Source organism: Gasterosteus aculeatus, chromosome 7, assembly GCF_964276395.1.
Source record: "Gasterosteus aculeatus chromosome 7, fGasAcu3.hap1.1, whole genome shotgun sequence".
Taxonomy (NCBI): Eukaryota; Metazoa; Chordata; class Actinopteri; order Perciformes; family Gasterosteidae; genus Gasterosteus; species Gasterosteus aculeatus.
In genome coordinates, this window is record NC_135694.1 from 2056332 (window position 1) to 2084150 (window position 27819).

Below are 27819 nucleotides of genomic sequence, written 5' to 3' on the forward strand. Positions count from 1 at the left end.
AGATCAATTCATATCGATATTAAATATCAGGTAGCTCCGCTTCAGTCGATGATTTCTAAAATAAATGTATTACATGCGGGACACAACCAGGTCCCCGTTTATCTGCAGACTGCCTGACATTTGATATGAAACTGGTGACTTACTGCCAGCTGCACTAAATCACTCACAATGATAAAATGTGTTGACTATCAACGTAATTGATAAATTAACGTATTTGAACATTTTAAAAATAGTTAATAATCGGACTCTCTTTGCTGCAGAGTTCACACCTCATTAATACTATTTTCCTTCTTTTATCAGCAGCTTGAACGACCTGCTGACTCTACAAAATGTTTATGCTGGAGATGAAAAAACCAATAAACTCAATGTGTTGATGGGTCCTTTCTGTGACAATCACACACTTCACTTCACTTTGGACATAGCATTTATTTCAGTCTTAAAAGTTTATAACAACTTCTGGATAACATAACATGTAAAATAAACAAAAGAAAACAAATACACTTTTTTTTAAATCGCACCCCGGTTGACGTCATTAGAATTGATAAAAGCAGTTTAGACTTTGCGTACAGAGGAGCTGGTTTAAAAGCACCGATTCTTTCACTTGCGTTCCGACGCGGTCGAGCGTGAACAACACGACCCATCGTGGATTTAATGCCGAGCCAAAGTGGATTTGAAGGTTTTCAGGTGAAAAACGGGCCCAACACACCTCCGGGCCTCTTTTTACACACAAAGCCCAGCACCTGGAAATGTAAAAAACAAAAAAAAACACAAACACACTAAACAAAAAGGTTTTCTAATCAAGGGGCCAAGATTCAATTAAAATCTTTTTTTTTCTTCTTATCTGTAAAGACCCCCAATCATTACACATTCTAAAAATCCCCTTAATTTCAGTTCAACATTCTACAAATTGAGTACAAAAGGCGGTTGGCGTCGTTAATATAACACAGGACTGTTGTGTTGGGAAGTGGAAAGTGGCCCCGTCTGCGCTCTAGAATTCAGTGAAGTGCCCGACTTTTGTGTTTGAAAAACAGCGAACAAATCTCCCCACAGCCGAATAAAGTTCATATACCTTTGTATCCTCTTTTTCAAATATATATTTATTATATATAAAATACTGTTTCATTCATAAAAGCCTCACTTTGTACAATATCTGAGTGGATGTGTGTCAGTGAGCGTTGACGTTAATGTGTGTGTGTGTGAGAGAGCGTGAGTGTTTGTTTGTGTGTAAGCAAAAAAACAACAACCTGTAAATGTGTCTTATAACATACAGCTGGTACCGATTCAGGCCCGTCTACACTAAGAACGAGAAGGTGTTTTACACAATATACACATTTTATTACTTACAAAAAGAGAAAGAAGGCGTTGGGGCCGGTGGCGAGGAGGCGGGGCTACAGCACGGTCACTACCACCAAACGCCGAACCACAGAAAACACGACGGAGGAAGAGAGAGGAGGAGCGAGTGAATGAAGAGCTGGTAGAAACAACAACAAAAAAGAAAAGTCCGCCTCACTAAGGAAAAGCTCGTCGTCAGTGCGTCTCTCATCTTGGATGTTCCGAAGTCAAAGTGCCGATTTGGTAATCCACTCCTAATCAATAAGGCTAAAAAAAACAAAACTAAAAAAAAACAGGAAAGAAAAGGGATCTTCTGCCTAGAAACGGTTCACAATTTCAAAAGTGATTTTTTTTTTTTAAAGAGAAAAGGAAACGCGAAGGAAGGGAAAGAATGAAAGAAATGTTGTCACACCTCCATCATTGCACCTTTAAGTGGATATTTCTCTTGTTTTCATTTTGAGGTACTTCTTAAGACAAACAAAGAATAAATGTAAGATTTATTTGGGTCTTTTTTTTTTTTTTTTAATTTTCTGTTTTTTTCTTTAAGCTGTGTCGCACAGTAGCACCATTGTTTAAAGTCGTAAGATGGTTCGAATCCGGAAGACGATGCACCATTGGAGTTCCGCCTCTTACCTCGCGGCCTATCCGCTCCCCCCCCCTCCCCCCTCCCCCCCAACCATCTCGTTACTGATTGTGCTGCGGTGTGCCGTTACGTCCTCTTCATGCAGACCACGCAGCGGCTGACCCGCGTCCGTAGGTTACCCGCCTTCAGAGTCTCCGCCTGGGGCTTCCTGCGGGGGGGGGGATGGATGAGCATGTGTAAATAAATATGTAAAAGCTAAGCCAGGTAGCGTCCAGTTCACATCCATCGGGCGCCTCTTGTTCCCCCCCGACTGAACCCCCCCCCCCCCCCCCGCCCCCTACCTGAACATCTCGGACGGCTCCACGGTGGCCAGCCAGAAGCTGTAGGAGTTGCCGTAGTAGTTGCACGTCCCTCGGCCGTGGCACTCGATGAACGGGGCGCTGCGGAACTCCTCCAGGCAGGAGCCGGGGGAGGCCAGGGCCTGACCGGAGCCCTCCGCGCCCGCGCTGGTGTGCTGGGGAGGCACAGAGGGGGGGGGGGAGAGAGAGAGTTAAAGGGCGGCGCGTTCCGCGTTTCGGGGGCCCCCCCCTGTTTCAGAGCGCATCTCCGCGTACCATCATGAAGGAGTATCCGATCCACAGAGCTTCCCAACTTGAAGGGCAGCTGGGGATCTGGATGGTCTGACTGTGGACCGCGATCACCATGGCCGGAGCTTCACACACTGCACACCTGGACGCAGACAACGGCGGGTCAAACACCTTCCCTCGCCTCGCCTCGGTGCCCCCCCATCCCCTCCATCCGCTCCATCCCTACCTGCTGATGAAAGGCTTGATGCGCTCTCCGGTGATGGGGGCCATGGACGAGGGCATGGGCTCAGGCGTGGACAGCCAGTAGGAGTAGTCGTTGCGGGAGGCGAAGTTGCAGACGTTGTTGATGTTGCAGAACATGAAGGGCATGGTGCTGAACCGGCGCAGGCAGCTGCCGGCCGTGCCTGTGTCAGAGGGGGGGGGGGGGGGGGGGGGGGGGAGGCGAGGTCAGGTGGTACGGTGAGGGTGTCGTAAGCAAGATGAGATGCCGCGACTCGACCCATACATATATGAACGCGTGTTTGAACTGTTTACTGAAGGGGTGAGTCAAGATTCTCATCTCCGTACAAGCAGGCGCCTTTTCGCCCCCTGCTGGTCAGTAGATAGAATGCTAGTTTTAAGACACCTCCGCATCGACTTCCCTCTGCAGAACCGGAGGTCGCTGACTGGTCAATATTAAAAAAAGAGAGAAATTAAGCTCATTGAGCACGCTCAGAACCTTCTTCTCTGGAACGGGCACATTCGCTTTCGTTGCCACCTACTGGCCTGGTCAGCGTTTGTAGCGCGGACGCAGATGTTTTGCATCGCGATAGTAACGGTGGACGGTGTTATAGCCGGCGTGCGTCGCGTGTAGGGTGCTGAGGTGCGTTCGTACCGAGGTCCTGCCCGTGGGCCCTCTCGTTGCCCTGCACGTACAGCAGGGAGTAGCCCTCGTAGATGAGGCCGGTCCCTTGGGGGCAGAAGGGCACATCCTGGCCCTGGCTGTGGCGCGTGATCAGGAAGCCGTGGGCGACGGAACCCGATCCCGGAGGGCCGGGGACACCCGGAGGGCCGTCTGAACCGGGGGGACCAGAGAAGCCACGCTGACCTGAGATCGGGGGGGAGGGGCAGACACACGGGTTCAGCTCACTGCTGGAAAACAGTCACTGTGAAAATGTTGGGAGTTGTGTGTGTCCGGTTCCCTTTTCACCCACCGGGCTGACCAGCTGGTCCGTTATCTCCCTTCCTGCCGGGTGGGCCGCTGAAGCCGGGAGGACCCTCTGGACCAGGGGCCCCGATTTCACCAGGCTCACCTGACAGGCAGACAGAGAGATTATTCATCTCTTATTGCAACAATGACGGCGACTTCTGCCTCTGAGAGTCCACAATCACCCACCTGGACGTCCGTCTCGCCCGGGGGTGCCGGAAAGTCCTCGACCACCAGGCGGGCCCTGAACCCCGGGGGCTCCTCTGGCTCCCTTGTATTGACCGGGATCCCGAACGAAGCCGGGTTCACCAGGAGGGCCTGAAAAGGTAAAAAGGATTATTTCTAACACACTCAGAAGGCATTTCATCCTTCTGGATGTTTTGATGATGATCTGATTAACTGTGTTCGCCCACCAGGAAGTCCGACACCTCCAGGGTCTCCAGGAAGGCCGTTTCCTCCCGGGGCTCCCAGGTCGCCCTTCGGCCCTGGCAGAAAGACAAAGGGCACAAACATTTGGGCATAGCTTATGATGAATTCACACTATTAAAATAAGCTTCTGGGCAGCAGGAAGGAAGCTCTACAATGACGTCACAGAGTAGGACTAACCGGGGAATCCAGGAACGCCAGGAAGACCGATGTCTCCTTTTTGACCTGAACCTCCAGGCTGACCAGGGGGGCCCTGCTCAGAAAGAAGTCCACATTAGTCCCTTTTAGGAAGACATTTTCATTTTACTTCACAAAGTTCAAAATGATCCAAATGATCGTACTGGGAACCCGGGAACGCCGCTGTCTCCCTTCTGTCCAGCAAAGCCGGGCTGTCCCGGAGCGCCGGCAATGCCCTTCTCTCCCTTAACGCCGCCGCTTCCTGCGGGCCCTCGGGGACCCTGAGGGCCAGGGGAGCCTTCAGAAGGGGACGCCAAAAGTAAATGGTCAGACACACAATTATAATATAAATACACCTACAAGTATATGCTCGATAGTTTCAATAAAACAAAAAGAAATACAACAAAAACAAGGCATTTTGTCCCCATTTAGTAGTTGATTAAATGATTAAAATTCAATGTTTGCTTAAAACTGAAAATGATAAACCAAACCATAATCTCACTTCCTAAAAAACTAAATGAATGAAGCTTGCAATATAAATAATATAATTAGGCAACAAAAAGAGACAGAGAAAGACAACCAAAGATCAATTATGCTCCACAGGTGGGTGTAAATGTGTGCACGAGTGTTTTAAGAAGAGTCCCGAGGGTCCAGTCGGTCCTGTAGGGTAAAGAAGGGGTAACAAAAAAAAGAACACACAGAGCCCAGCACTCACTCACAAATTGTCTCTTCGTCATGTGAATAAAAGATGTTAGCCTTGAAACAAAGTACACATTAAAACACCTTCCTTCATTTCCCCACAAGGAGCACAAACACAATCCATCACACCACTGGAGTCTAACCTGGAGGACCTACGGTTCCCAGAATTCCGAGGGAAAGCCGAGTCGGATGTCGGCAGAGGGCAAAAAAAGAGAAAGAGGTTTAGACAGAAGCAGTTGTTATGGGAACAGTCACACTCAACACAGCGTTCTATCTCTGAGTAGAGAGGAGGCTTTAACTAAAGACAGCCTGCGACTTATATTCGTCCAATGACGAAGTCTTCACCGAGCAGCTGCGATCACTCAGTAAGTGCAGTTTCCCTTCCTTGTCTTTAATACGTCCTCGACAAGAAATAGTTTTAATAATCCCGTTTCGACAAACCAAACCGTGGTCTCGACGCTGCAGGGCGTTTAAATGACGTCCGCGCTAACGTACGGAACAGCATTTCAGTAACAATGCAACACAAACAGAACCCCAGTGTGTGACACTACCGACGTGATCTAACGGTTCCAGTGAGTTAGTTCTATTGCGTCAGATGCGATAATCACGGCATTCTGAAGGTTAGATCTGTATTTGTGATCCAGATGACATGCTTACTGTGCCCAACGTGCTGAATGTGACACAACGATCGCCTCCTTTTGCTCATTTTAAGAGTGCTTACTTGTTGTGCGTTACACTACCATCGGTGTGCGTGGAAAGTGAAAGAAGTCGTTAGAAGGAGAAATGAAAGGAAGGAGGAACCGATCTGACGTGCAGCGGACGTCGTTGATCTGACCTGAGGGACCTGCGGCAGCCCGACGCACGAGTCATCACACCAGGAGGCGGGGCCACACCACAGTGGGTGGGGCCACAGAGATACAGGGGGAGGAGGGTACAAGGTCATGACATCATTTTGTCACGGGAACACCGGGGAAGAAACATTTTCATTTACTAACCCAACGCAGTGCTGGTGTGTGGTCAGTGCTGACAGATGCTTTTAGAAAGTACACAATCTACGTCATAATAGAACTAAGACCCTCCATAAAGGCTTATGGGTCCTACGTGTGTTGATGTCTTTATTCATTCCTACTGAACCTAAACTACTTAAAAACCCACTAGATTTGGTGTAATCGGGGTTGTTTTGTGTTACCATGTGTGCAGGGTGTGCGTCGTGACTGCCCACTCTTCCCAGCATTGTGTTAGGCTTGTTCTCAGCGTGTCCAGGGGTGTCGGGACAAACGGTGTCCATGCAGAGGACCGATTGGTGGGACAAAACACAAGACAAGGCCTGACCCAAAGCCAACCAACTCTCAGTTGGGTTTGGGTCTCATTTCTTCAACATGATTTAACACAAACACTAAAGGCTGAACACACACACACACACACACACACAAGTACAGTGCTTCAGGGCTGTGGAGAGATGAATGAATGAATCAGCTTCCCCCATGAATGTGGGATCAGGAGACGTGGGCGAGGGGGGTGAAGAAGACATGAGGACGGATGGATTGGTGTAAAACAAAAAAGACAACAACAAAAAAGAACCCAACAAAAAAACAATGATGATGTTGAGACAACAAAGTGCCACAAACACATGCTCGCTTCGGGGGCGAACCCCGGTGAACAATCGCGACCCTTCCTTTAATCATCCGTGCTCAGTGACTCAAACACGGCGGTGTGATGGTGGTCGATTGGTGCGACGTCCCATGCAAATCAACTTACACAGAGATGGAGGCATTCACGTGGTGAAAAGTGCGGTTTCTGCCGTTTGCTGCCTGGTTTTCGGCCATTAGGAGAAGTGAATGAACTCACAACATCCGTCATTCCTCAGTGACGCCTTCCCTTTAGTTTTTACATAGAGAGGGTTTCGGATTGCTGTGTGGTTTGTGACGCATCTTTAAGAGCGCAATGTGTAACGTAAACCCATGAAAAACTCCTACAGCTCAGATGTAAGATTGAAGAAGACTGAATACTCTGAAGGCTGAATGATTTAAACGTACAATATACCAGTTATCCAAAGACCATTTGGACGCAAACTGCAATTTGATTGTCCAAAGCAATAAACCCCACCCGTCTGTCACCGTAGGTGAGTAAAACAAACCGCCACTTGGTTCTAGGTCCCACAGAATTGATCAGAAAACCAGGCAGCAACTACTGGCAGAACATGTGGGGACAAATACTATATCCAAAGGCTTTACCTCCTCTCCCTGGTGGCCCAGGGGATCCTTGGAGTCCTTTGGGGCCCTGCAGAACCTGTCCTGGAGGCCCGGCTGGACCGGGGTTGCCTGAAGGGCCAGGAGATCCGGGGAAACCGGGGTCTCCTTTGGATCCTGGGAATCCGTTGACCCCAGGTGGGCCGGGAAGACCCGGGTCTCCCTTCGAACCTTAATGAGAGATAAAGTGGACTGTTAAAAATCAGTGCGGAAACGATACTCGCAGCAAGCAAACTGTTACACAAAGAGGACGGTTGCTCACCTGGCAGCCCGGGAAGCCCAGGAGAGCCGGGTCCACCATAACCAGGAAGCCCTGGAGTAGATCAGAAGGGAGTCTTATCGAAACTAGCCTCAATGACACACTGGAGTCAACAGTTTAAGTCACAGACCGGGGACTCACCTGGGTCTCCTTTGATTCCGGCCGGTCCCGGGATGCCGTCCCGACCTGCCTGGCCCTTGTCTCCTGGGAACCCTGGTCCTCCTGGTCGACCGGATTCTCCCGGTCTACCGGGAGCTCCGGGGAGACCTGGGCTACCGAACCCACCGTCAAGACCCTTAGGACCGGGGCTACCGGGTGAACCTGACAGCAGGGCAGATGGACTTTGTTATAACTAGCCGATTGATTAAATGTTATGGACTGCCGAAGTGGAACACTTACCTTGGAATCCTGGGAGCCCGGGGTCACCTTTGGGCCCTGGCCCTCCTGGAACACCTGGGAGACCGGGTGATCCTGGTGTTCCTTTAAGTCCTGAACCTCCTGGGAACCCTGACTGACCTGGTTCCCCCTACAAGAGAAATAAAACAATCCTTTAGGTGCGAGTATAGGATCAGCAGTTTTAGGATATGTTAGGTGGTTGAGTCGAGTACCTTCTGTCCTGATAGTCCCGGGGGTCCAACTCCAGCAGAGCCTGGTTCACCTTTAGCTCCAGGGAAACCAGGTCCTCCCGGCTGTCCCGGGGATCCAGACCTACCCGGCTGACCTGATAGACCCTTCTGTCCAGATGGTCCTGTGGCATCATAAGAGTTGGACATCAGCACTTATGGCAGAGAAATCACGTGTTTCAGTAGGTCGCCAGGAACCGAGTACGAGCTTTAACCCACCTGGGAAACCCATCTCTCCCATGCTGCCTTTTAGTCCTGGAGCTCCAGGACCACCTGGCCCACCTGAGAGACCAGGATCTCCCTTGGGACCTGGAGCACAGAGGAAACGGCCCATTAGGAATCCATTTGCACAAGTTCATAGATGTATGCATGTCACTGGTGTGTGTGTATGCGTTGGGAGATAAAACACACACCTGGTGGTCCGGGACTCCCAGGACGTCCATCCAATCCCCCCGGCCCGGGGTCACCGGGAAGACCAGCGATGCCTTTCTCACCTGAAAAACCTGGTGAACCTGTAGAAAAAACCCAGCAGAAATACAAAGCGCATTTAATATTATGAGTAGGATTGGGTCCAAAAACCGGTGCCATATTGGTACCGGTTCCTATACGACTGGTATCTACCGTACCGAAACACAACGTGCGTTTCGGTGCCTGAGCCGATTGAAAAACTGAAAACTGAAAAACCCAGCAGCTACCGATAGCTTACTGCTAGTGTAGCTACAGTAGCTAGCGACCATCTACCGTCTATTTATTTCAATTAGTGTCCCCCCTCCGTAATTAGTAATAGTAGTAATACGTTTTTTGCTGCGCCCGTCCCGATGGACACAGGCAGACACGTGCGTGCACACAGGTGAGCACGCCAACCATGACAACAATACATCGAGACAAACAAGGAGCGTCAATCCAACATGAATGATTTTCAATATATGTTACATATCTGACTTCTAACTTTTAATATATTGTTCTTTGGAAGGTGTTTTTTATTTATTTATATTTACAGTATTTTTAAATGGTTAATATATTGTTCAATTCGAAGAAAATAACTTGCCTTCTGTAATTTCATCAATCATTGTTATGTCCTTTTTTTAAATAAGTTGGTTCAGGCACCGTTTAGGCACTGGTAGCGTTTTAGCACCGGTATCGGAAAAAACCCAAACCATACTCATCCCTAATTATGAGTAGTAATTAAAGATATGTTGTCTACTTGTATGTGTGTTACATTTAGTCTTCAGCAAAGGTCTTTTAAGCCGTACCTGGTTGTCCAGGTTCTCCTTTGGATCCTTTTAAATTCTCCGGTCGCTGGCTGCTTCCTGGGGGTCCCTGGAGGCCAGGTTCACCTCTGTCACCTTTAAAACCGGTACCGCCAGGGTTCCCGTCTCTGCCGGGGAACCCAGAGTCGCCTGCAGAGGAGAACGTGACCATCAGAGACGTTAGGTGATGGCCGTCGAGATCTTAAAGACTCTCAAGTAAAAGTTTTGTCATATCGAGAATTGAGTATAAAAAAATTTGAAAGATCCAAAATTACATTTAATAAAGAGAAATAGCAATAGTTTAATACTTTATTCCTTTCACATTAAAAAAATCAAAATAATACAAAGTGGTAACTGCTGTGTGATTAATGCCTTTTAAGGCTCTTTATTGTTACACGTGAACACCTTTGGGTCCGGGGGCGCCGGGCCCTCCTGGGATTCCTGGTCCTCCAGAGGGTCCTGGGGATCCCATTAGACCCATGTCTCCCTTCTGACCTGCAGCCACACGTCAAAGCAGGAAATGAAAATAGTCAATAAGTCACTCCCTCATATATTCCCGAGGTGTACACGAAGCACTCACATCATTAGTCATCCAACTGGCTAACCCTTATTGGTTTCAGCATTAGCTCTTACCCGGTTGACCAGGCGAGCCGTCCCGTCCAGGTCCTCCGAGAGGTCCCGGCGCTCCGACCGCTCCGGGGGAACCTGGGAAGCCGGGACTTCCTCTGTCTCCTGGCAGACCTGGGATGTCTAGACCTGGAGGGCCCGGGTCTCCCTTCCCTCCGTTTGATCCGGGATATCCTGTAATGATGACACAGAGATTTCAAGGCGCGAAATCAACCAGTTGGGTGGTCATGCACGGCCCAGGGTGACTGTCCAACCAAATAAACAATAAATGTCGCAAAACACTGAAAAAATACAACCCTCTCCTCTTATTGAGACAAATAATCTTTATCGTTGATAAAAATGTATGCCCTATGTGTCTGACCTGGAGGTCCCATTTGGCCAGGGAGGCCAGGTGGTCCTGGCGGCCCCACTGCACCGGCGTCGGGGATTCCAGGTGGGCCACGAGCTCCAGGTGGGCCCGATGATCCGGGCTCACCTAGTCGGAGACGGATGAGAAAGTCAACCTCGGCTCTAACGAGGTTTAGGCGGACGGATGCGAGTAGCGGAACCGCAGAATACCTTTCGATCCCGGAGAGCCATCGAATCCAGAGCGCCCGGGTGAGCCGGGGCCTCCGGGGAAGCCGGGGTCTCCTTTCGGTCCGTAGAAGCCCTTCGCTCCAGGTGCTCCTGGTACACCCGGGGGGCCAGGAAGGCCAAAGCCAGGCTCCCCCTGTCACACACAAAGCACAGCGTGTTTGAGGAGGAGTTGTGAATGCCTCACTAGCAGACTGTTCTCACCCATCTGCTTAAAAAGGTATTTGTGTTTAGGATTTCACTTTCCCTTCTTTTTGGTATTTCCCTTTTTGATTTGAATATCCCAAGGTATTTTATCCGTCCATTTATCTACATACCTTTGCTCCAGGAAATCCAGGCTGGCCAGGAAGTCCATCTACTCCTGGTCTGCCTGGTGCGGCAGGAGATCCTGGCTGGCCTGCGACACCTGGGAACCCTGTGAGGGGGAAGGGGAGGAAAGGTTATGAGGACAAAAACGGCTGAGGAGGAGGCATTAGATGCATTAGGGGAGGAGATGAAGGTCAAGGAGAGGTGGAGAGAAGAGGAAGAAGTAAGTGTTTCATTAGCGTCTTTACCTTTGACTCCAGGGGGTCCCGGGAGTCCGATGCCGGGGAGTCCAGGCTCCCCCTTAGTTCCCGGTGAACCGGGGAAACCGTCCTGTCCGGGTTGACCTGGGTTACCTGACGCCCGGACGAAGACAGAAACATCCGTCACCTTGGTTACTCTGAGCGAGCAATGCTCGGAAACAACGCATCAAAAATAAAAAAGACAAACGCGTACCTCGTAAGCCGGGCTGTCCAGGCGTGCCTGGAGGTCCCCTATCTCCCGGATTGCCCTTCTCAGACACCGCCACGCCCGGTTCCCCTTTGCTACCTGCAGGGGCAGAGAGAAACAGAGAATCTCATTGAGAAAATTTCACCTTCAGAGCAGCCGGATTCAGAAACAAATATTACAGATTAAATTTGAAAACTGCAGGATATCGTTGCGATAATAATTTTTTACTGAGAAGAGCCTGAACGCATCGTAATGTAAATGTGTCCAGTGTTGATAGCTCTTCTCTCTACTTAAACAAAGATGTGTTGTTTAGAGCCAACCTAAAGACAAATTAGAACATTAGTCACATTAACACTTTAATATCGATTCAGTCGTATTCGTCACTACATATAATGTGAGGTTTCCTTCTTACCGGGCGAACCGGGACCTCCAGGTCTTCCTGAGACGCCCTGGACTCCTTTCTCTCCTGATGATCCCGGAGGTCCATAACCAGGGCCTCCCGGAGGACCCCTGTCTCCCGGGATACCCAAGGAGCCGGGCTCACCGGGGGGCCCTCGTTCTCCTTTCACCAGCAGAGAGCCCTGTGGAACACATGTTCATTGCGAGACGGACGGAGGACGGATCCATCGGATCGAAATGACTTGGCGAAAGCTGGCTTACGGGTGCTCCTTTGGCGCCGGGAGAGCCCGGCTGGCCGTCGCGACCGGGTCGACCGTCCAGACCGGGAAGGCCGGGCGATCCGGGGAAACCGGTGTCACCCTTCTCTCCCCTGCCACCGTCAACTGCGATGACCTCGCCTGGGTCTCCCTTCTCTCCGGGGAATCCCGGGGAACCTAGAGGGCCGGGGTTACCCTGCAGAGTAAAAGAAAGAGAACCAAGAAGATTACACCGAATACTCCTTCCCCAGTTGACAACTTGAAAGAAGACATTTGCCTCTGTAGGAAAAGTAAAAAGTACTAACAGGGGGTCCGACGGCCCCAGGCGTTCCTGAAAATCCTCGGTCTCCTTTGATCCCTGGGGAGCCGGGAGATCCTGAAGGCCGAGAGGGAAGAAGAAACTTTGTACCAACTTCCAGAGGCTTCATCACAAAGCTCTGGCTGACGAGAGTGTGTTGCGGGGGCGTTACCAGGGAATCCGGGTTGTCCCGCGAGTCCCGGTGGTCCGGGGATGCCGGAGGTGTCTCTGAAGCAGTTCACGCAGGTGTCGCCCTTTTCGCCTGAAAGAACAAGAGCTCGCTGAGGTCGGTGTTCTGCAGTTTCCGGACCGGCTCCACTTCTTTATCTGGTGATTTTTTGTGCTGACCTTTAAAGCCGGGGTCTCCTGGGTAGCCTCTCTCTCCCTGCACGCCGGGAATCCCGGGCACTCCAGTGGAGCAGTCTGTTCCTCCGGAAGAAGAGCCCGGAGGTCCGGGGGGCCCCTGCGGGCCCGGGGGCCCAGAAGACCCCGGACGTCCTGGCGGACCTGGCAGAGAAATCCCTACGGTGCCCTGGTCTCCCTTCTGCCCTCTCTCTCCTGGGTAGCCGGGAGGTCCAGGCTGACCTCCACCTCCAGTACCCGGGCGACCCGGTTCCCCCGGAGGTCCCGATAGGCCTAGCAAGGTCCAACGGAAGCGTGTTAGTTCCAAATCTCCAAAATCTCAATGGACTCAAGTAAACATAAGCGCAACCGGATGCTTCCAAGAAACAAACCTGGTCACCAACTAAAGAGGCGTTTCATTCCTACATTTCATTTAATATGATTGGACGACCGTTTCTCTTTCGACTTCCTATTTGGAGCGAGTCGCTTAGCAACCGCGCTGCGTCACTGTCTGTTCTTGAGCCGGCATTCTGAGCGATGGGGATTCAGCCTTCACGCCACATGTTCTGTGTGAGTGTGTCTACCTGGTTGGCCGCGGTCTCCTTTGATTCCGGCTGAGCCGGGGTAGCCGGGCTCTCCTTTCGGGCCAATCAGACCTCCTGGTGTCCCACCGATTATCTAGCGGGTTCCAAATGAGACATAATCAGAAATGCCACTCGTCTCAGGAATTTGATTCTTTTAACCAAGATAGCGTGTATTTATTTTATCGAGAAAAACATTCAAAAAATCTAAATGGAATAAAAAATATTAAAAGTATTCATTTATTTGGAAGGAACAAGTTTGGTTCTTCATTGGTCACGTTACACACCTTTCAGTCAACTTTACAAACCCTGCTGATAGCGACAGAGTAACAGCTAGGAGTAGATTTTTAGTTCAGATTGTCTTGTTAAATGAGAGGAAAGTAGAATACACACCACTCCTGGCGGGCCTGGGTACCCACGATCACCTTTCAGCCCCTAAAAAAAAAGAAAAAAGAGGGCCGGACACGGGGAAGTTGTCAAAACAACCCATGACATCGCTTGATGAAAGTAGTGTGATAAGTGGTAGAAAACTCACTCTCTCTCCATCTCTGCCGGCAGGGCCTGGCAGGCCTGGGTCTCCTTTACCTCCCTGATGGTGAAAAAAGGAAAACAGAAAGTTTTACATCCCAATAAGAAATAAAAAAATAATCTCATTGGATTGTATGGCTTTGGGGGCAGGACTCACGGGGAAGCCTGGAGGGCCGGGGTCGCCATCTTTGCCTGATTTGCCCTGCAGTTAGAAGAAAAAACAGTTGTTAAGTAAATGTAAATGTAACCAAAATGTGTGTGAGGTCTTGTGCCTCCATCATTAAATTTTGTACCTTACAATATTTCTTGTTATTTCTAAGTTAGGACAATTTAGTCTTGGATGATCCAATAAGTACTTTGAAGCACACAGAGTGTAGGTGTAGTCAGAGGGAAATACCAGAAGTACATTTGTGTTTCTGTTCATGTGTGATCTGTACTTACTCGTTTTCCTGCTTCACCTGGTTCTCCCTTGCTTCCTTTCGGCCCACCCGAGGGACCCTACAAATAACAGCAACAAGTGTTTCTTCTCTTTCTACATTTCCATAATGTGGAGCGCTTATTGCCTCAAGGGATCAATAACATCCCGATGCTTGTAGACTTAAATAACGCTTACAGGGTTTCCTGGGTAGCCTGGGTCACCTGGGGGACCGGGGAAACCTGGATCACCCTGCAGAGAAAGAATTCAGAGTTTCCTCAACACTGTTTGATTTCATGAATCATCCAAGACCCCCAACAGCAAAGACAAGAGGGTTGGTTGCTGGAAGTATCTGTCGCCATCTAGTGGCCGAAGTGAAATATGCAGCATCCACCTGTTTGTAGGGAACTAACAAAAGCTTAATAAACATTGATTTATTTATTGTTTTTCGGCCAAAACAAACACTAAAATGTTATATTGTTTTACTTATGCCAAATGAAATGATTTTAGTCGGCCTATTTGGGCTCAGCTTCACAAGTGAACCAAAGCGCCACGTGCTTTGTGTATTTCCCGATCTCTAAATGCTGATGTTACCTTGTCTCCTCTCTGAATCACGGTCTCTTTTGCCTCCTTTTGCTCCCCAACTTGCCCCGGAGGACCAGGAGGTCCTGTCGTGCCCCGTTCACCCTGTGGTCACACACACACACACACACCAGATGAGATTAACGGTCACATTTGAAGCATTTCTACTAACTTTGACTCTGGTAATGCGGTAAATACCTTCATTCCTTTGGGCCCTTGGAAGTTCAATCCCATGTTTCCCTGATGGAGCAAGCAGGAAAAGCTCAATGTTGATTTGACACATTGATTAACACGATAAACAACAATAACACAATAACAAAATGTCTCTCCCTGTTGTAGTTATTTTGTCAACGTTTGAACTCACTTTTGGTCCGGGGAGACCTGGAGGACCTGGAGAACCCTTGAAAACAACACAAGGAAACAATGTTGTTGGGACTACCGTTAAAAAGAAAATACATGTAAAATACTAAAAGCCAGAGGTTGTTGCCGCTGGTGGCGGCGTTACCTCGTAGCCTCTGGGTCCTGGAGGACCGAGGGGACCTTGCAGACCGGCGGGTCCAGGAGCTCCCTGTGACACAAACACATCACAGGTGTTATTATATTGAATATTCATATATTATCACAACTTTTTACATAGTTTGTATAACAGACATTGGGCTTATTTCAATATCTGATCATATATTGCAAAATGAGTCTTTATTTGCAGAATCAAGTTACTTAAATACATGATATATTTGTAATATTTCAGCATATGAATAATAAGTGTATATCCACATAAATAACTCCTTAGGAGGTCCCTCTTATTTGGTTTAAAATCTTAAAAAGTGAACATTGTTTCAGCTCTTTGTTGAAGCTATATGAGGTTTTGTATGTCCGTTATCTTGGAAAACTTTTAAATATATAACGCACATTGCGTTTTGAGGAGGTAAGAATATACCGAAAAAAACTCACAGGAATGCCGGGCAATCCGGGCAATCCCACCGCTCCCTGCTGTCCAAAGCGATTGGCGGAGATCACGTCACCTGGGTCGCCCTGTCGGGGAGAAAAACACGAGACACGAAACGTCGGAGGGTTTTTATCAAAGTTAAGAAACATCTTCTAGTTCTGAGAGTTGGTTTTTCCTTTAATTTTCCTGTCTTGTGGAATTCCAAAATAAACAGCACCACCTTGTGGCCAAAACACAAAAGGCAGCTAGACCTTAAGTCACAAACATTTAAACAAATCTATTTTATTGAAAAAAGAATTATATATATATATATATATATATATATATATATATATATATATATATATATATATATATATATATATATATATATATATATATTTTTTTTTTTTTGCCCATGTGAGCCGTGTATATCCCTCTAGCTATTGGTTTAGTTTTAGTGCCTTGCACCGGATTCTATCACCTGATCAACACCCACACAGGTGCTTTTAACCTCGGCTGATTAGACCTTGATGTGTGTCAATGAAAATGATTACCTTTTCTCCTGGCACACCAGGGGGGCCCTAGGCAGGAGAGAAAGTGGGACATGTTAAAAGGAGATGTGTTGTTTAACAGATAACAACCTTTTGCTTCAACGCTTTAACTTGAACTCACAGATCGGCCCGGCTGGCCAGGAATTCCTGAATTTCCCGGGTAACCAATTTCCCCCTTGAGAGAGTAGAAACACGATTAACTCACGACACGTAGATCATTTGAAATGTGTAATATTAATATTTGGACGTAGCCCATAAAAGGGTGCGTTTATGTTATTACAGAGGCCTTCTCATAATGAAAATAAATCAGAGAAATATTTTATATTCATTCTGACAGTGCTGCTTTTGTTTTTAGCATTCATTGAATTAACCGTCAATTGATCAGAATGCCTTCGTTATCTTATTTCTGAAAGACTTTCCATCAGATACCTTCGTCCCGTTGCAGCCTGCAACACCTCTCGGGCCCGGAGGTCCGTCCTGCCCCGGCAGACCCTGAAGAAACAGGAAGCAAACCGAAAGGTTGAACAAAATAACATATAAAACAGACACAACAAATAAATATGTCATTAGATTCTGATTATTGATTAAATAGACTGAAAAAAGATTGAATAATACCAGAATTAATTACTAGTTTATGGGTCCATGCGTACATCCGAGTGACCCAAATCAAATACACCCGACAGGTGCATGCTAAAGCTAACATGCTAACTTTTACCATCGGTGAGGACTTTGTGGACTGGGAGTACTGGGAAAGGGAGGCTCAGCAGACTGGTTGTGCGCGGAGAGGTTGGAGCAGGACTGAGGAGCTCCACAGCTCCCCCTTCAGGTCAGAACCTCCTTGTGTTGTCGTGTGATTAAGTGTGTGCTATTGATTATTTAGCATTTCTTTGTGAATAGCATTAGTGGGTAACAATTAACGTTAGCATAATATATTCTCCAGCTAACGCTAACTGAGCTGTCGTTAAACTAACCCTGGGTAAATTATTAAAATAAAGAAGACCAAGCCCGGTAGTAAAGTGGGGTTTTTCATTTAATTCCAAATTTTCCATATTTACTATGTTTTTGTGTGAACAATAAAATGAATACGGTGGTGGACACGCAAACAATAACGTTTAATGTTTAGCCTGGAACAAAGCTGTAAGTTAACGTTAAGCTTTGTCTCTCATATTATAGTTTGAGGTTTCATACAAGTTGTTGTAATTACACTATATATATATTTACAATACCTACCTCGTAGTATCGTAGTTCCACCTCCGGGTTTTAGAAGATTTGGGAAAACTTACCGGAAGTCCTGGTGTTCCTGGAAATCCCGGCAATCCAGACGGTCCCTGTTAAGAGAAATTATGTTAAAAATATAAAAGCAGCAGAAGAACACGTCGGCTTGTAGCTTCCTCACGACCTCAGTGACTGTTAATGAGGTGAAATGTGCACATCTGCTGGTCAGAAGAGCTTATTATACCTCATTGGGAAAAAAAACAACTTAACTGAGATATAAACTTCCTTTTTAACCTTTTTTTAAGCTTCGAATGAGGAATGACGATCATTGAGGCCCACGGTAAAAAGTATTTTTATTTTGTCTCTAAAGTGAAGCCTGAAAATGATACATTATAATAATTATAATAATGTACTTACTCTGATTCCCTTTGGACCATAAGGTCCTTGCAGTCCATCACTACCCTGAGAGGGAAAAACACACAACACACCGGATCAGATAATAATAATATCTTCAACGAAGATATCAAAGTCTTTCTCTACCAAAGAACTTCCATCAGATTCTCCCTTTTTTTTTCACTCATTCTCTTTTTCAGGACTTAGTCGACCTTTAGGCCGGCCTCAAATCGTGGTTTCCCTTCTCAACCTCACGTGGTCCGATTCGAATCCTTGTTCGACTTCACCGACATCGATGCCAAACCCACCTTCTCTCCTCTGCCCCCGATCGGCCCCTCGGGGCCGGGGAACCCCGGGACTCCGGGCTGTCCGGTGAGACCCGGGAAACCCCGCTCGCCCTGCGGGACAGAGACGCCGGCACCGTTAACAAACATCTTCTGAAGGACCAAAGGGTAAAGAATGCTTTGATACCGGGCGTCTTTTTGCCGACCTTGGTTCCTTTCACTCCGCTGCAGTCACATGTGGATCCCACGCAGCCGTGGCAAGCCTGTTAAAGGACAAAAGTCAACTTTAATCCACTTGTACTCTCATTTTCATGATAAAACAATTATTGTGGCCAGAAACACTGTCAATACAATATACAAAAAACCTTAAACATATCTTTTTATCTGCTGTAATACAATATTCTGCACATCTAAAAGTGAAACTGGGTATTTTCCACCAGTGAGCGCGTTCTCCTGCATACTCCAGTGTTCCCACAGAGAAGTAGCACATTTCTTTTTGTTTAACGCTGATGCGCAAGGTCATCGCGGATCGGAGCGCCGCGCTGACCTCAAACAAATACCGATCATCGCAAAATAAAACACGTTTATCTCCCCAAAGGAATGCTCCAGTGTGCTCGTTAGGCCGCTGATGAACTTTTCCCACATGCGTGTTTGACACGGGCGGATTGGCCGGACGGGCATCGATTGCACGCATGCCAGGCAGCCGAGGGCGGCTGAGAAGGACGGGACGCGTCAGTCAAGTCGGCATTCTTTCTGTTGCCCATGTTTGCGTTAAAGGCTTTCGCGGCGCTTCTGCTTTAATGGTCGGAGCCGACCCCTCTGGGACATTCCAGCGGGACGGGGGAGGCTCATAGCTGCAGTTCACCGTGGAGCCACGCGAGGGCGCCGCCGCGGTGTTCGGGTAGTGAGGACTGTGAGAAACCAACTACAGCCCCGAAAGCCCAAAACGCACCCGGAATGCAGCGGCGCAGAACCTGCCGACCACACGCCGCGTGACCCGATGGGGTCGCGCTGAACCCCCGTGACATCGCAGGCTCATATCCGCCGTCTCAGCTCAGCGACTCCCACAGTGAGATCACCGGAGGGACGCCGTTTGTTTTGTGACAACATCCTGGCTCCCGGAAACAGCAGTTACCTCACCGGAGTTTAAAAATCGGCCCGATGTCTCACGCGGAAAACACGGGAGTGCTAACTGGTGTTGTCTGGACTGGAGGGCAGAGAGGTGCACGCACGAGTACATTTGCACATGGGTATCGGGCCAAGTGTGTGCGTCTGTGTGTGTGGTTGCGTGTGTGTGTGTGTAGGTGTTTTTACAAGCCCTGAATCTCCAGATTAGTGTCTGGTCTGCTACAGCTCAATGCAGTCTGCTCTCCCACGCCCGGCCCTGCAGCTCGCCCTCCTCGCCCTCTCCCTCTCTCGCTTTCATTGCCATCTCAACCCTGCGGACATGTGTTTAATCCAGAAAAGCATGACATGGCTTGCTTGCTTTAATGCGCATTTAAAACATTCTTACTATGGACACACACACGCACACACATTTATCATCTTTAACTTTCTGCCCATAAACTCATAAATGCTCCTTTCAGCCTCTTGGTGCCCAACAATAAATACGCAAAGAGCAAATCACACCATTAAAAATGTGTCAACAAACTGCAGAAAGCACATGAAATATTTCACGCACATTCAATGTTTTTCATGCATACTATTCTAAAAGTCACTGCTGGCTTACTTGAAGAATACTATGAATAATCTCCTCGTTGAGTCGACATGTGAGCTCCTCCGTGATGTCGCTGCACGTTATAATGTAACAAGTCTTAATCATTTTGATACATTGTTCTGGTCTCTGAGCACTTTACACCACTGGTTTGTTTTGGATGAATTAACTTAACCACTAAATTAACCACTGTGCTCGGATGCTGCAGCGACTCTGATATCAGCGCGTGTACATTAGTAAAAGATCTGAATACTTCTGAGATGAACCGATAAATGTGCTTAAATAGGGAGTTAAAAGCCGCTGCCTGCTGTTGCCCCTCTCCAGCCTCTCATTTACCCCCCCGGGCACTGACGGGGCATGTAATCCACTTAAGAGAGGTCAGTGAGCTGCAGATATGTGCTCCACTCTCTCGGCCTCCGTCTTTCTTTCAGCTCTCTCCATCGTTTCCCCGGCACGCTCTCCTCACCGCCGTCCCGCTTTCCTCCTCCCCCCCCGTTGACGCCAGCCCCGCGGCCTGAGCGCAGGTGGGCGGCAAACAGGTGAAGCGGTGACGGGCGGAGGCTCCATGCGCACCGTCCTAGGTTGAAGATGAGGCCTTATTTAAATATGAAGGTTCTTCTCCCGCTGCTGGATAACAGCATGCGACATGTGGGGGATACAGGTGTGTGCAAAGTGATGCTAGGTGAGGAGGCGCGGGGGGGGGGGGGGAGCGGAAGGCATGTACCCGAGGATTAGACTGGCGAGACTGGAATTCCCCCGCTCATCAAAGACTGATGATTAGACAGCTACACACACACACACACACGGTGTAGATACACAAACACTTTCATTAACGGTACACACAGCTGCAGAGGCACAGTGTGTGTTTCCATCGTTTAACCCGCTTTAACTCCCACATGGTCTCACACGCGGTTCTCACCCGGCGTCTTTCGTGGCTCAGCACCTGTGTGTGTGCGTGTGTGCGTGCGTGTGTGTGTGTGTGTGTTCTACCGCCTGTGTAGAATGTGTGTGTTCATCCCTTTTCATCGCCGCTGGACTTTTTCACTTTGACCGAAGAACAAAATAAAAGTCCGACCACGTGTGTTTTGACTAAAAGGCCCTTCAGAAGACCCCCGACTCTCCCCCCCCCCCCACACACACACACGCTGTCGTGCCACAGCGCTGTTCCAGGAATTCCCTTGATATTCCTGGGAATTCTCTTTCTTCTGAGCACAATTTTCTCCCCCCTCTTGCCTCTTCATGGGGTCTCCCCCCCCCGAGAGATACCTGCAGGGGGACGCACTTAAGCATCTTGAGCCACCGGACATGGTTCCATTCAGACGACGTCCACACCAGTGGTTGAATCTGTTCTTAGTGGATTAAACTGTGTTCATTGATCATCGGCGTGACGAGAAGCTCATATTCGCTCTAAATAATCACCCGACTGGTGCAGGCTGCTCCTATCGAAGGCATGCGTGCAGACATCGCGGATCTATTGTGGCTCTAGTCAGCAGAGGGGGGAGGATATGTGTGGGGGGGTTGAATTCCTCCCGCGACAACCCTCCCCGGCCTAACTCGGCGCGGCACGGCCCGACACAGGTCCAAACCTGCCCCGCTTCCATCCCATTTGCAGCGCCACATACATCACCGCTTGGCACGGCGCTTCGTAGCCGAGGGCAACGAGAAATTAGAGAGGGGGAGCGGCGGGGGAGCGGCGGGGGGCTCGCCCCGGCTGAATACCTGGATGCAGTGAGGAGGGACGGGCGGGTGGGGGGGGGGGGAGATCACGCCTGTGGGGTTCAGGAATGCATTCGGGGTCCACGCTCAGACAGCCCCACAATAAGTGTGTGTGTGTGTGTGTGTGGGGGGGGGGGGGGGTCGTCGTCTCTCCAAACAAATCCCAGGAGAACTGGGAGAAGCTAAACTTTTTGCAAAGGAGGCGCGTCGCTGTTGGTGAGAGCGGGTGAGACGCTAAATATTTACCCAGAAGCCTCTGCTGTAGACAAAACAAGAAAGCACTGGATGTCCTGATTCTTTATCTGGGAGATAAGGGGACCGGAGGACAAGGGGGGGGGAGTCGAGTACAACCACTTACAGGTAAACTAAGGTACATTTGGTCTTAAACGTTCGCTTCTATTTAGTGCAAAAAAGTCATATTGTTTTTACTTTGTTAGTTGGCACAGCAGCTGCCGTCACATGCGGCGAGCGTTGAGCTGGGACGTCTGTCTGCTGAGCAGAGGATTGTGGGTCGTGACAAGACGGGGACAGACCCAATGGAACACATGTCTTTGCCGTGCTCGATGGTGCAGAAGCGTCGGTGTCGGAACACCGCGTGTTTCTACCCGTAGCACCTGCAGTTGCAGGTCTTTCACCACCCGAGGGCGCGCGGCGAAAGACGGCGGCGTGCAGGTGAAAAGACGAAAAGCGTTCAAAGCGGTGTTTGCGCGTTGGCCTCAGGAGGCTCGACGCGCTAAACGAAGTGAGTTGCGTTTTTCCCTGCGTCCTCGCCGCGCGATGCGATCTTTGGAGACGGAGTCGGCCGTGGCATCTCAGCGTCTCATCTCGGGAGGGAAAATGTGCGCCCACAATGGGCCGATGCACCTTTCAGACGCTATGATGCGTTATTCTGATTTTAATCTTTTTTAAAAGCAAGTTAGAATGTTTTTCAGTTCCTCAATAAACCTGCAATCTTTGTTTTTCTAGGAATGCCATTTGACTTTGGATTTGCGAGGACAACAAGCCTCCGTAAGCCCTGAAGAATGCACAATCGCCCCTCTGCATCCAAAACAGGACACCAAGAGAAGAAACAACAGTATTCTGCCTGGCCGGCGGGGCGTCAGGTGCCTCCGCCGTGCACCTCGCTCTGAGCGTTATCCCCCCCCCGCCGCACGCTAGCGGCTTAGCGGCGTTCCAGCCGGGCCCGCTTGCCCGGGCCCCGGGATTAGGTCAGGGCCGGGCTCCTCCGGCGCCGCGCAGCTCGGCGTGGAGTACAAACAGCTTCTTGTGTCTACTCCGTGTGCAGTGCAGGTCATTAGGATGTGACCCCCCCCCGGGGGGGGGGGCTGTGATCCCCGTGTCGGGGCAGGAAGGAGACACGGCGAAGGAACCAGTGCATCGGGATTAAAGCAGCGTGAATGTGTGTGAATGACAGTAAATGGAACGTCGCACTGACGTTTAACCATAACCATAAATCATAAAGCGGTTGCAGCTCGACCAGGGATGAATGAAAACACTTTAAAGTATTAAACCGGGACGTATAACGGACGCGAGACGTGACGAAGGGTCCAACCAACAGCCTCCTTTGGAAAAATGAGGACCAACGGTTCCCAAGGAAACGTACAAGCTGTTCTAGCAGGCGGCTTGTTGACTGGAAACAGGCTGCCTCCCACCTCCAAGTGCTGCAACAACACGGCTCCACACCTCCACCCTCCCGCGCCACAACGCCCAAACATGCATCCATGGTGTCCGGCAAAGAGCAGACGGCCCTGTTTCCTCCTCAGATGTGTGATCAGACAAACAGGTGGAGAGAGGGAGAGAGAGGTGCATTAGAGAGAGCGAGGCGACCTCATGCCGCAGACTGCGCGCTCGGCTGCGTGCATGCGGGTTTAATCGCCGCTCGCCATCAGCTCCCCCCCCTCCCCCCGTGTGAGATGAACGGATCTGGTGGGACGAAAAGAAGGAGAATAGCGGTTTCCCCGACGCGTCGTCTGCGATCAGAACCCCTCATGAGTGAAATAACAAGTGGAGAAATGACATGAAGTTGGCCGGTCGCGTTACTTTGGCACCTTTGACCTCTTCAGAATAAAAGCCTTTTTGGACTTGATACTTTGATTGCTTGAGTCGGTGTCAGCGAGACACTCACAAGTTCCAACTCTCATTGGAGCTTCACTTGGAAGCCCGGATTGGACCACAACACGCGTTTGGGCAAATGAGAAGAGGAAAGAAGGAAGAAACACGGTGACTTTTCAGCAGGTGAGGGGGAACGAGTAGACCAAAGGTCAGATTTAAACCCCTCCCCTCTTCTTCTTCTTCTGCAGAAAGAAGGAATGCTCCCTGTTTCAGTCCCCGGCTCCGTGCGCATTGATTTGCTCTCCTTCATCCGTTTTTTTCTTTTTTCTTCTTTATTGCTTCTCTCCCACTTGAAGCGATGTGTTTTTCCCACTTTGTCCCTTAAGCAGGGCTCTGTTTTTCCTTCTGGCTGTGGAGTGTGTGGGAGGGGAGGGGGGGGGGGGTATGTCCTGGGATCGCAGTGTAGGTGGACTTGGGCCATTGGAACACAACACACAACACACACACACACACACAGAATATCATTGGAATGTTTTTAAACAAATAAACATCTTCAATACGTAAATCTGTCCCTGGGCCTCCAGCCGAGCGCCGATCCGACGTCTTCCACTCGCACAGCTGCCGCCTACGCAGCGGTCGGGTTATCGGACAAACATCGCATGAATCGTGTTCCAGATGTGTCCCTGGCTAACATGCAAACATTAGTAAAGCGTTGGATGATCCCCAGGACGAGATCGGACAAACAGACTCAACTTTCCCCTCCGGAAACCACCTCGGATCCCACGTGAGCGTCTCTGAAGGAGAGAAGCCCGATGATCTCTTCTACTGGTGCTGTGGGAATTACCAGAAACACGTCTTCATTTTTTTAAATCTGAAGCGATACGGCCGTATTAAAACACACCAGACGTTGGCGGAATGCTTCCTAATCGTTAAACTGTTGTTAGCGACAAAGCAAAAATACACGTAAGCTGTGGGGGAGGAGGGGGGAGGAGGGGGGAGGAAGGGGGGTTTATTAACAACATTTATGCATGAAGCAAATAGCGAGGTCTCCAACAAACGCGCCGTGTTTACCGACCAGAGGGAGACGGATGTCTTACGCAAATAATCTCATTTAATGAGATTATGATAACGAACCCGGCGGGAAGAAAAGTACGAAGCAGGACGCGGATTAAACATTTAAAATGTATAACTTATAAGTAGTTCTTCTACAGGTACTGCTGCTAGTTATACTGCTACTACTACTACTACTAACACACCCACTGGTACTCAAAGTACTGCTGCAACTTCTACCAATGCTACTTAACTAAAGTTCTCCTACTAGTGGAGCTAGGCCCATCAGCTACTGCAGTTAGTACTACTAGTACCAGTGTTAAAACAAAGGGTACTCTGCTGCTACAGCTAGTAGTACTTCTGCCCCTCCTGCATGCAGTGAAAGTACTGCATAGAAGTAATTAGCCGTCTAAACATTGACTTTTCTCCCCACCTGTTAATCCGAACGGCTCATTGACACGGCAGCGTGAGTTCTACCACGACGACTCACAAGTACACACAAAGTACTGCTTGGGAACGACACAAGGGAGCTAAATGGGGTCGGTGCAGGTTTGAGGAGCCGATCTCTCCCAGCAGGTGAGATAAAGATGGAATTTGCCTTCAAGGACAAACACAAAGACGGAGACGGGAGACGGGGGGAGAGACGGAGGGAGAGAAAACGAGATACACTGGAAAAAACAAATACTCGTTGCAGCGTCATGAATGGCAACGAACTGGTGAAGCCAGGACATTTTTTCAATACAACACACACACACACACACACACACACACACACACACAGGAGCAGGCAAACTCAGGTGCAGCTCTGCAGACGTATCTCTGCAATCAGAGGGTGACACACACACGCACGCACGCGCACACACGCACACACACAGCTCCACCTGGGACGTGTAAAAGGTGAGGCAACCCGTGTGTGTGCGCACGCTCACAGGAAAGCATGCATCAAATGAAGTGTGTGTTTGTGGTTGCGCGGCATGACGGGTTCAAAGGAAAACCCCCAGGTATACATTACGGCTGAACTCCCTCACCTGACTGAGGTAGATTCATATCTCGGCCGGGACTATACACACACACACACACACACACACACGCTCTATCGAAGGCTAATGGATTATTAGCAGACGAACAAGACGCGTACGTGTATAGTTGCTTATTTTATGATCATCTCCAATCATCTACTTTATGTTTACTATAAGAGTAACATGAAGGTTTTTACTCGAGGAGCCCCTCCCCCTTTCTTATTTAAAGTATTTGGAGGCGTTGTGTCGCACATACAGTCTCCACTAGGGGGCGTCGCTGAGAGAGTGCAACTCACACAGAACCAGGTGGAGAAAGTCCACACAACTTGCACCTGCATCCTCCCTCCATCCCTCGGTAACAGACCTCAGAGATCTCCGCTGAGCGCCGAAGTAAACATGTGACCGGGAGCGCCGTCCATCCTAGTTGGAGACTAATAAATAACATATTTACCTCTAGTTAAATATGTGCGAAGCCCTCTATGCACGTCTGGTTAAACAACACGAGCGCGTTCATGAATAAAACATCTTCATTAAGTCTGTTTCGTGCTGCAGCAACACACTGGGACAGCAGAAAGGTCCCAGAGTTCACACTTTAGGTTGTTTGTTTGGACAAGATGCATAAACTCCCGGAGGGACGCAGCCTCTTTCAAACTTTCAACACCTTATAGCAGAGTGACGTGTACGCAATGCGAGCCTAAAAATGCGCAAAGGCCTCCAATGAGCGCTTAAAAAAGTGCTACAGGCTCACACCTCACATGCTGATGAGCAGCAGTCCTGATTGGACGCGCTGCGTGTGGGCGGGACCTCGTTGCGCAACTGTAGCCCCGGCGAATTATTAATGAGCGTGTGAATATTCATGGCGGCCTGTTGGAATATGACATGAGGCAGACGGGGGGGGGGTCGACGCCCCCCTGTGGTGGGAGAAGTAGCAGAGAGCGGCGGGGTTAAAGTAACGCATCCTGCACCGCGAGTGCAAAGGGACGTTCCACCCCGATGCGCGCGCGCGCGGCGGGTCGCGGGTCTCCTGCACGCGATCCGGTGTTGGGATGCAATAAAGACGTGTTCGTGTACCACAAAAACACACCTGCAAAGAGGAGATTCGTCCACCGCACAGCCCCGCTCCTCCGGGACGTGGAAGTGGATGCCACCGAACGTAACAATTACGCACCGCGCGTTTTAGGGCCAAACGGGCGGCGGACAACAGCAGAAATCACCCCCTTTTGGTGTGTTCTCGAATCACCCGCACGCCGTTCACGTTTCGTCCACGTCTGGTGGAATAGTAGAATAAAAGAGCGCGAGGCGGCCCGAGAGCCGCGCGCCGCGGGCGTCGTTGGGACGGAGAACCGCGACCGCGCAGGGAACCTCTTCCATGAAACTACAAAGCAGACTAAGGAACGAGGCAGTAAAATGAGCGATGCGTGTTCGGCTTAAGCGCGTTCGATGCAACAGGGTTATTCACATTCTTGTTATAAGCGTTAGAGGATATGCACTTGTTATAAAGCGAGCCTCTCTATTTATAAACCGGAGCCGGGGGCCGCCGGTGGGAGCCGGGGGCCGCCGGTGGAGCCGGTGGCGTCCGGGCGCCGGCTGACTTGAGAGCAGCGGAGCCTCTCCGGGGTCCGAGCGGCCACGCGCATATAAATACACACGTACAGGACGAGGCGCTGCAACGGCACACGGGGGGTGGTGGTGGTGGTGAGGGGGGTGGGGGGGGGGGGGGGGGGGGGGGGGGGGGGGGAGAGAACCGGGGAGCGCACTTACCGCAGACTCGGATCGCTGCACCGCGACGCACAGGGCGAAGAGGAGCAGAGGCGCCGCGAGCCGTCGCAGGCTCCCCAGGGGTCGCTTCATCTCGGCGGGGTGAATAAAACGAGGATCCGCCTGCGTCAAAGAACTCTCTTAACTGCGCTCCCTACTCGCGTGTCATAGCCCCGCTTCTCTCGCTCTCTCCCCCCTCCCTTCCCACCCCACCCCCCCCCCCGCTGCACGCTCGCTCTTCAGGTAGATGGAGTTGGTGAGAAAAGGGCACTTGTTCCCGGCGCGTCGGCTGTCGCTGCCCTTGCAGAGGCTCCCAGTGGTCCTGGCTCTGGCACCGTGCGCCTCTGCAGTCCGCCTCTAACTTTTCCTCTCCTCGACGTGCCGCTGCGCTGCCGGATCTACTTCCCGCCCCG

At 49.9% G+C, this 27819-nt stretch overlaps 1 protein-coding gene across 3 annotated transcripts; it reads right to left on the bottom strand.

Moving 5' to 3' along the window:
• Positions 1-406: 406 nt before the first annotated feature.
• On the bottom strand, positions 407-27819 carry col4a5 (collagen, type IV, alpha 5 (Alport syndrome)). Of its 3 annotated transcripts, XR_013468128.1 has the most exons (50): positions 27410-27819; positions 18304-18360; positions 18122-18211; positions 17838-17882; positions 17489-17533; positions 16635-16697; positions 16327-16380; positions 16209-16235; positions 15678-15758; positions 15232-15294; positions 15091-15126; positions 14925-14966; positions 14739-14831; positions 14343-14396; positions 14171-14227; positions 13887-13931; positions 13737-13790; positions 13595-13636; positions 13205-13298; positions 12627-12914; positions 12451-12540; positions 12286-12356; positions 11985-12176; positions 11737-11905; positions 11331-11423; positions 11126-11230; positions 10889-10986; positions 10557-10707; positions 10360-10473; positions 10005-10172; positions 9777-9866; positions 9375-9521; positions 8535-8633; positions 8341-8430; positions 8107-8246; positions 7898-8024; positions 7640-7819; positions 7502-7552; positions 7225-7410; positions 4456-4589; positions 4295-4367; positions 4102-4173; positions 3878-4006; positions 3696-3794; positions 3377-3589; positions 2729-2906; positions 2530-2644; positions 2257-2429; positions 1345-2123; positions 407-740 (listed from the first exon to the last, which is right to left on the bottom strand). XR_013468128.1 is itself a non-coding variant. In XM_078105409.1 (49 exons), exons 1-49 carry the CDS (start codon positions 27497-27499, stop codon positions 2042-2044), a joined length of 4986 nt encoding a protein of 1661 aa, XP_077961535.1. In that variant the 5' UTR covers positions 27500-27819; the 3' UTR covers positions 407-2041. The 3 variants fall into 3 exon arrangements, 2 of the variants coding, with proteins under 2 accessions (XP_077961535.1, XP_077961534.1); XM_078105409.1 differs by having other exon boundaries at positions 407-2123; positions 8341-8384; positions 8552-8633; XM_078105408.1 differs by having other exon boundaries at positions 407-2123.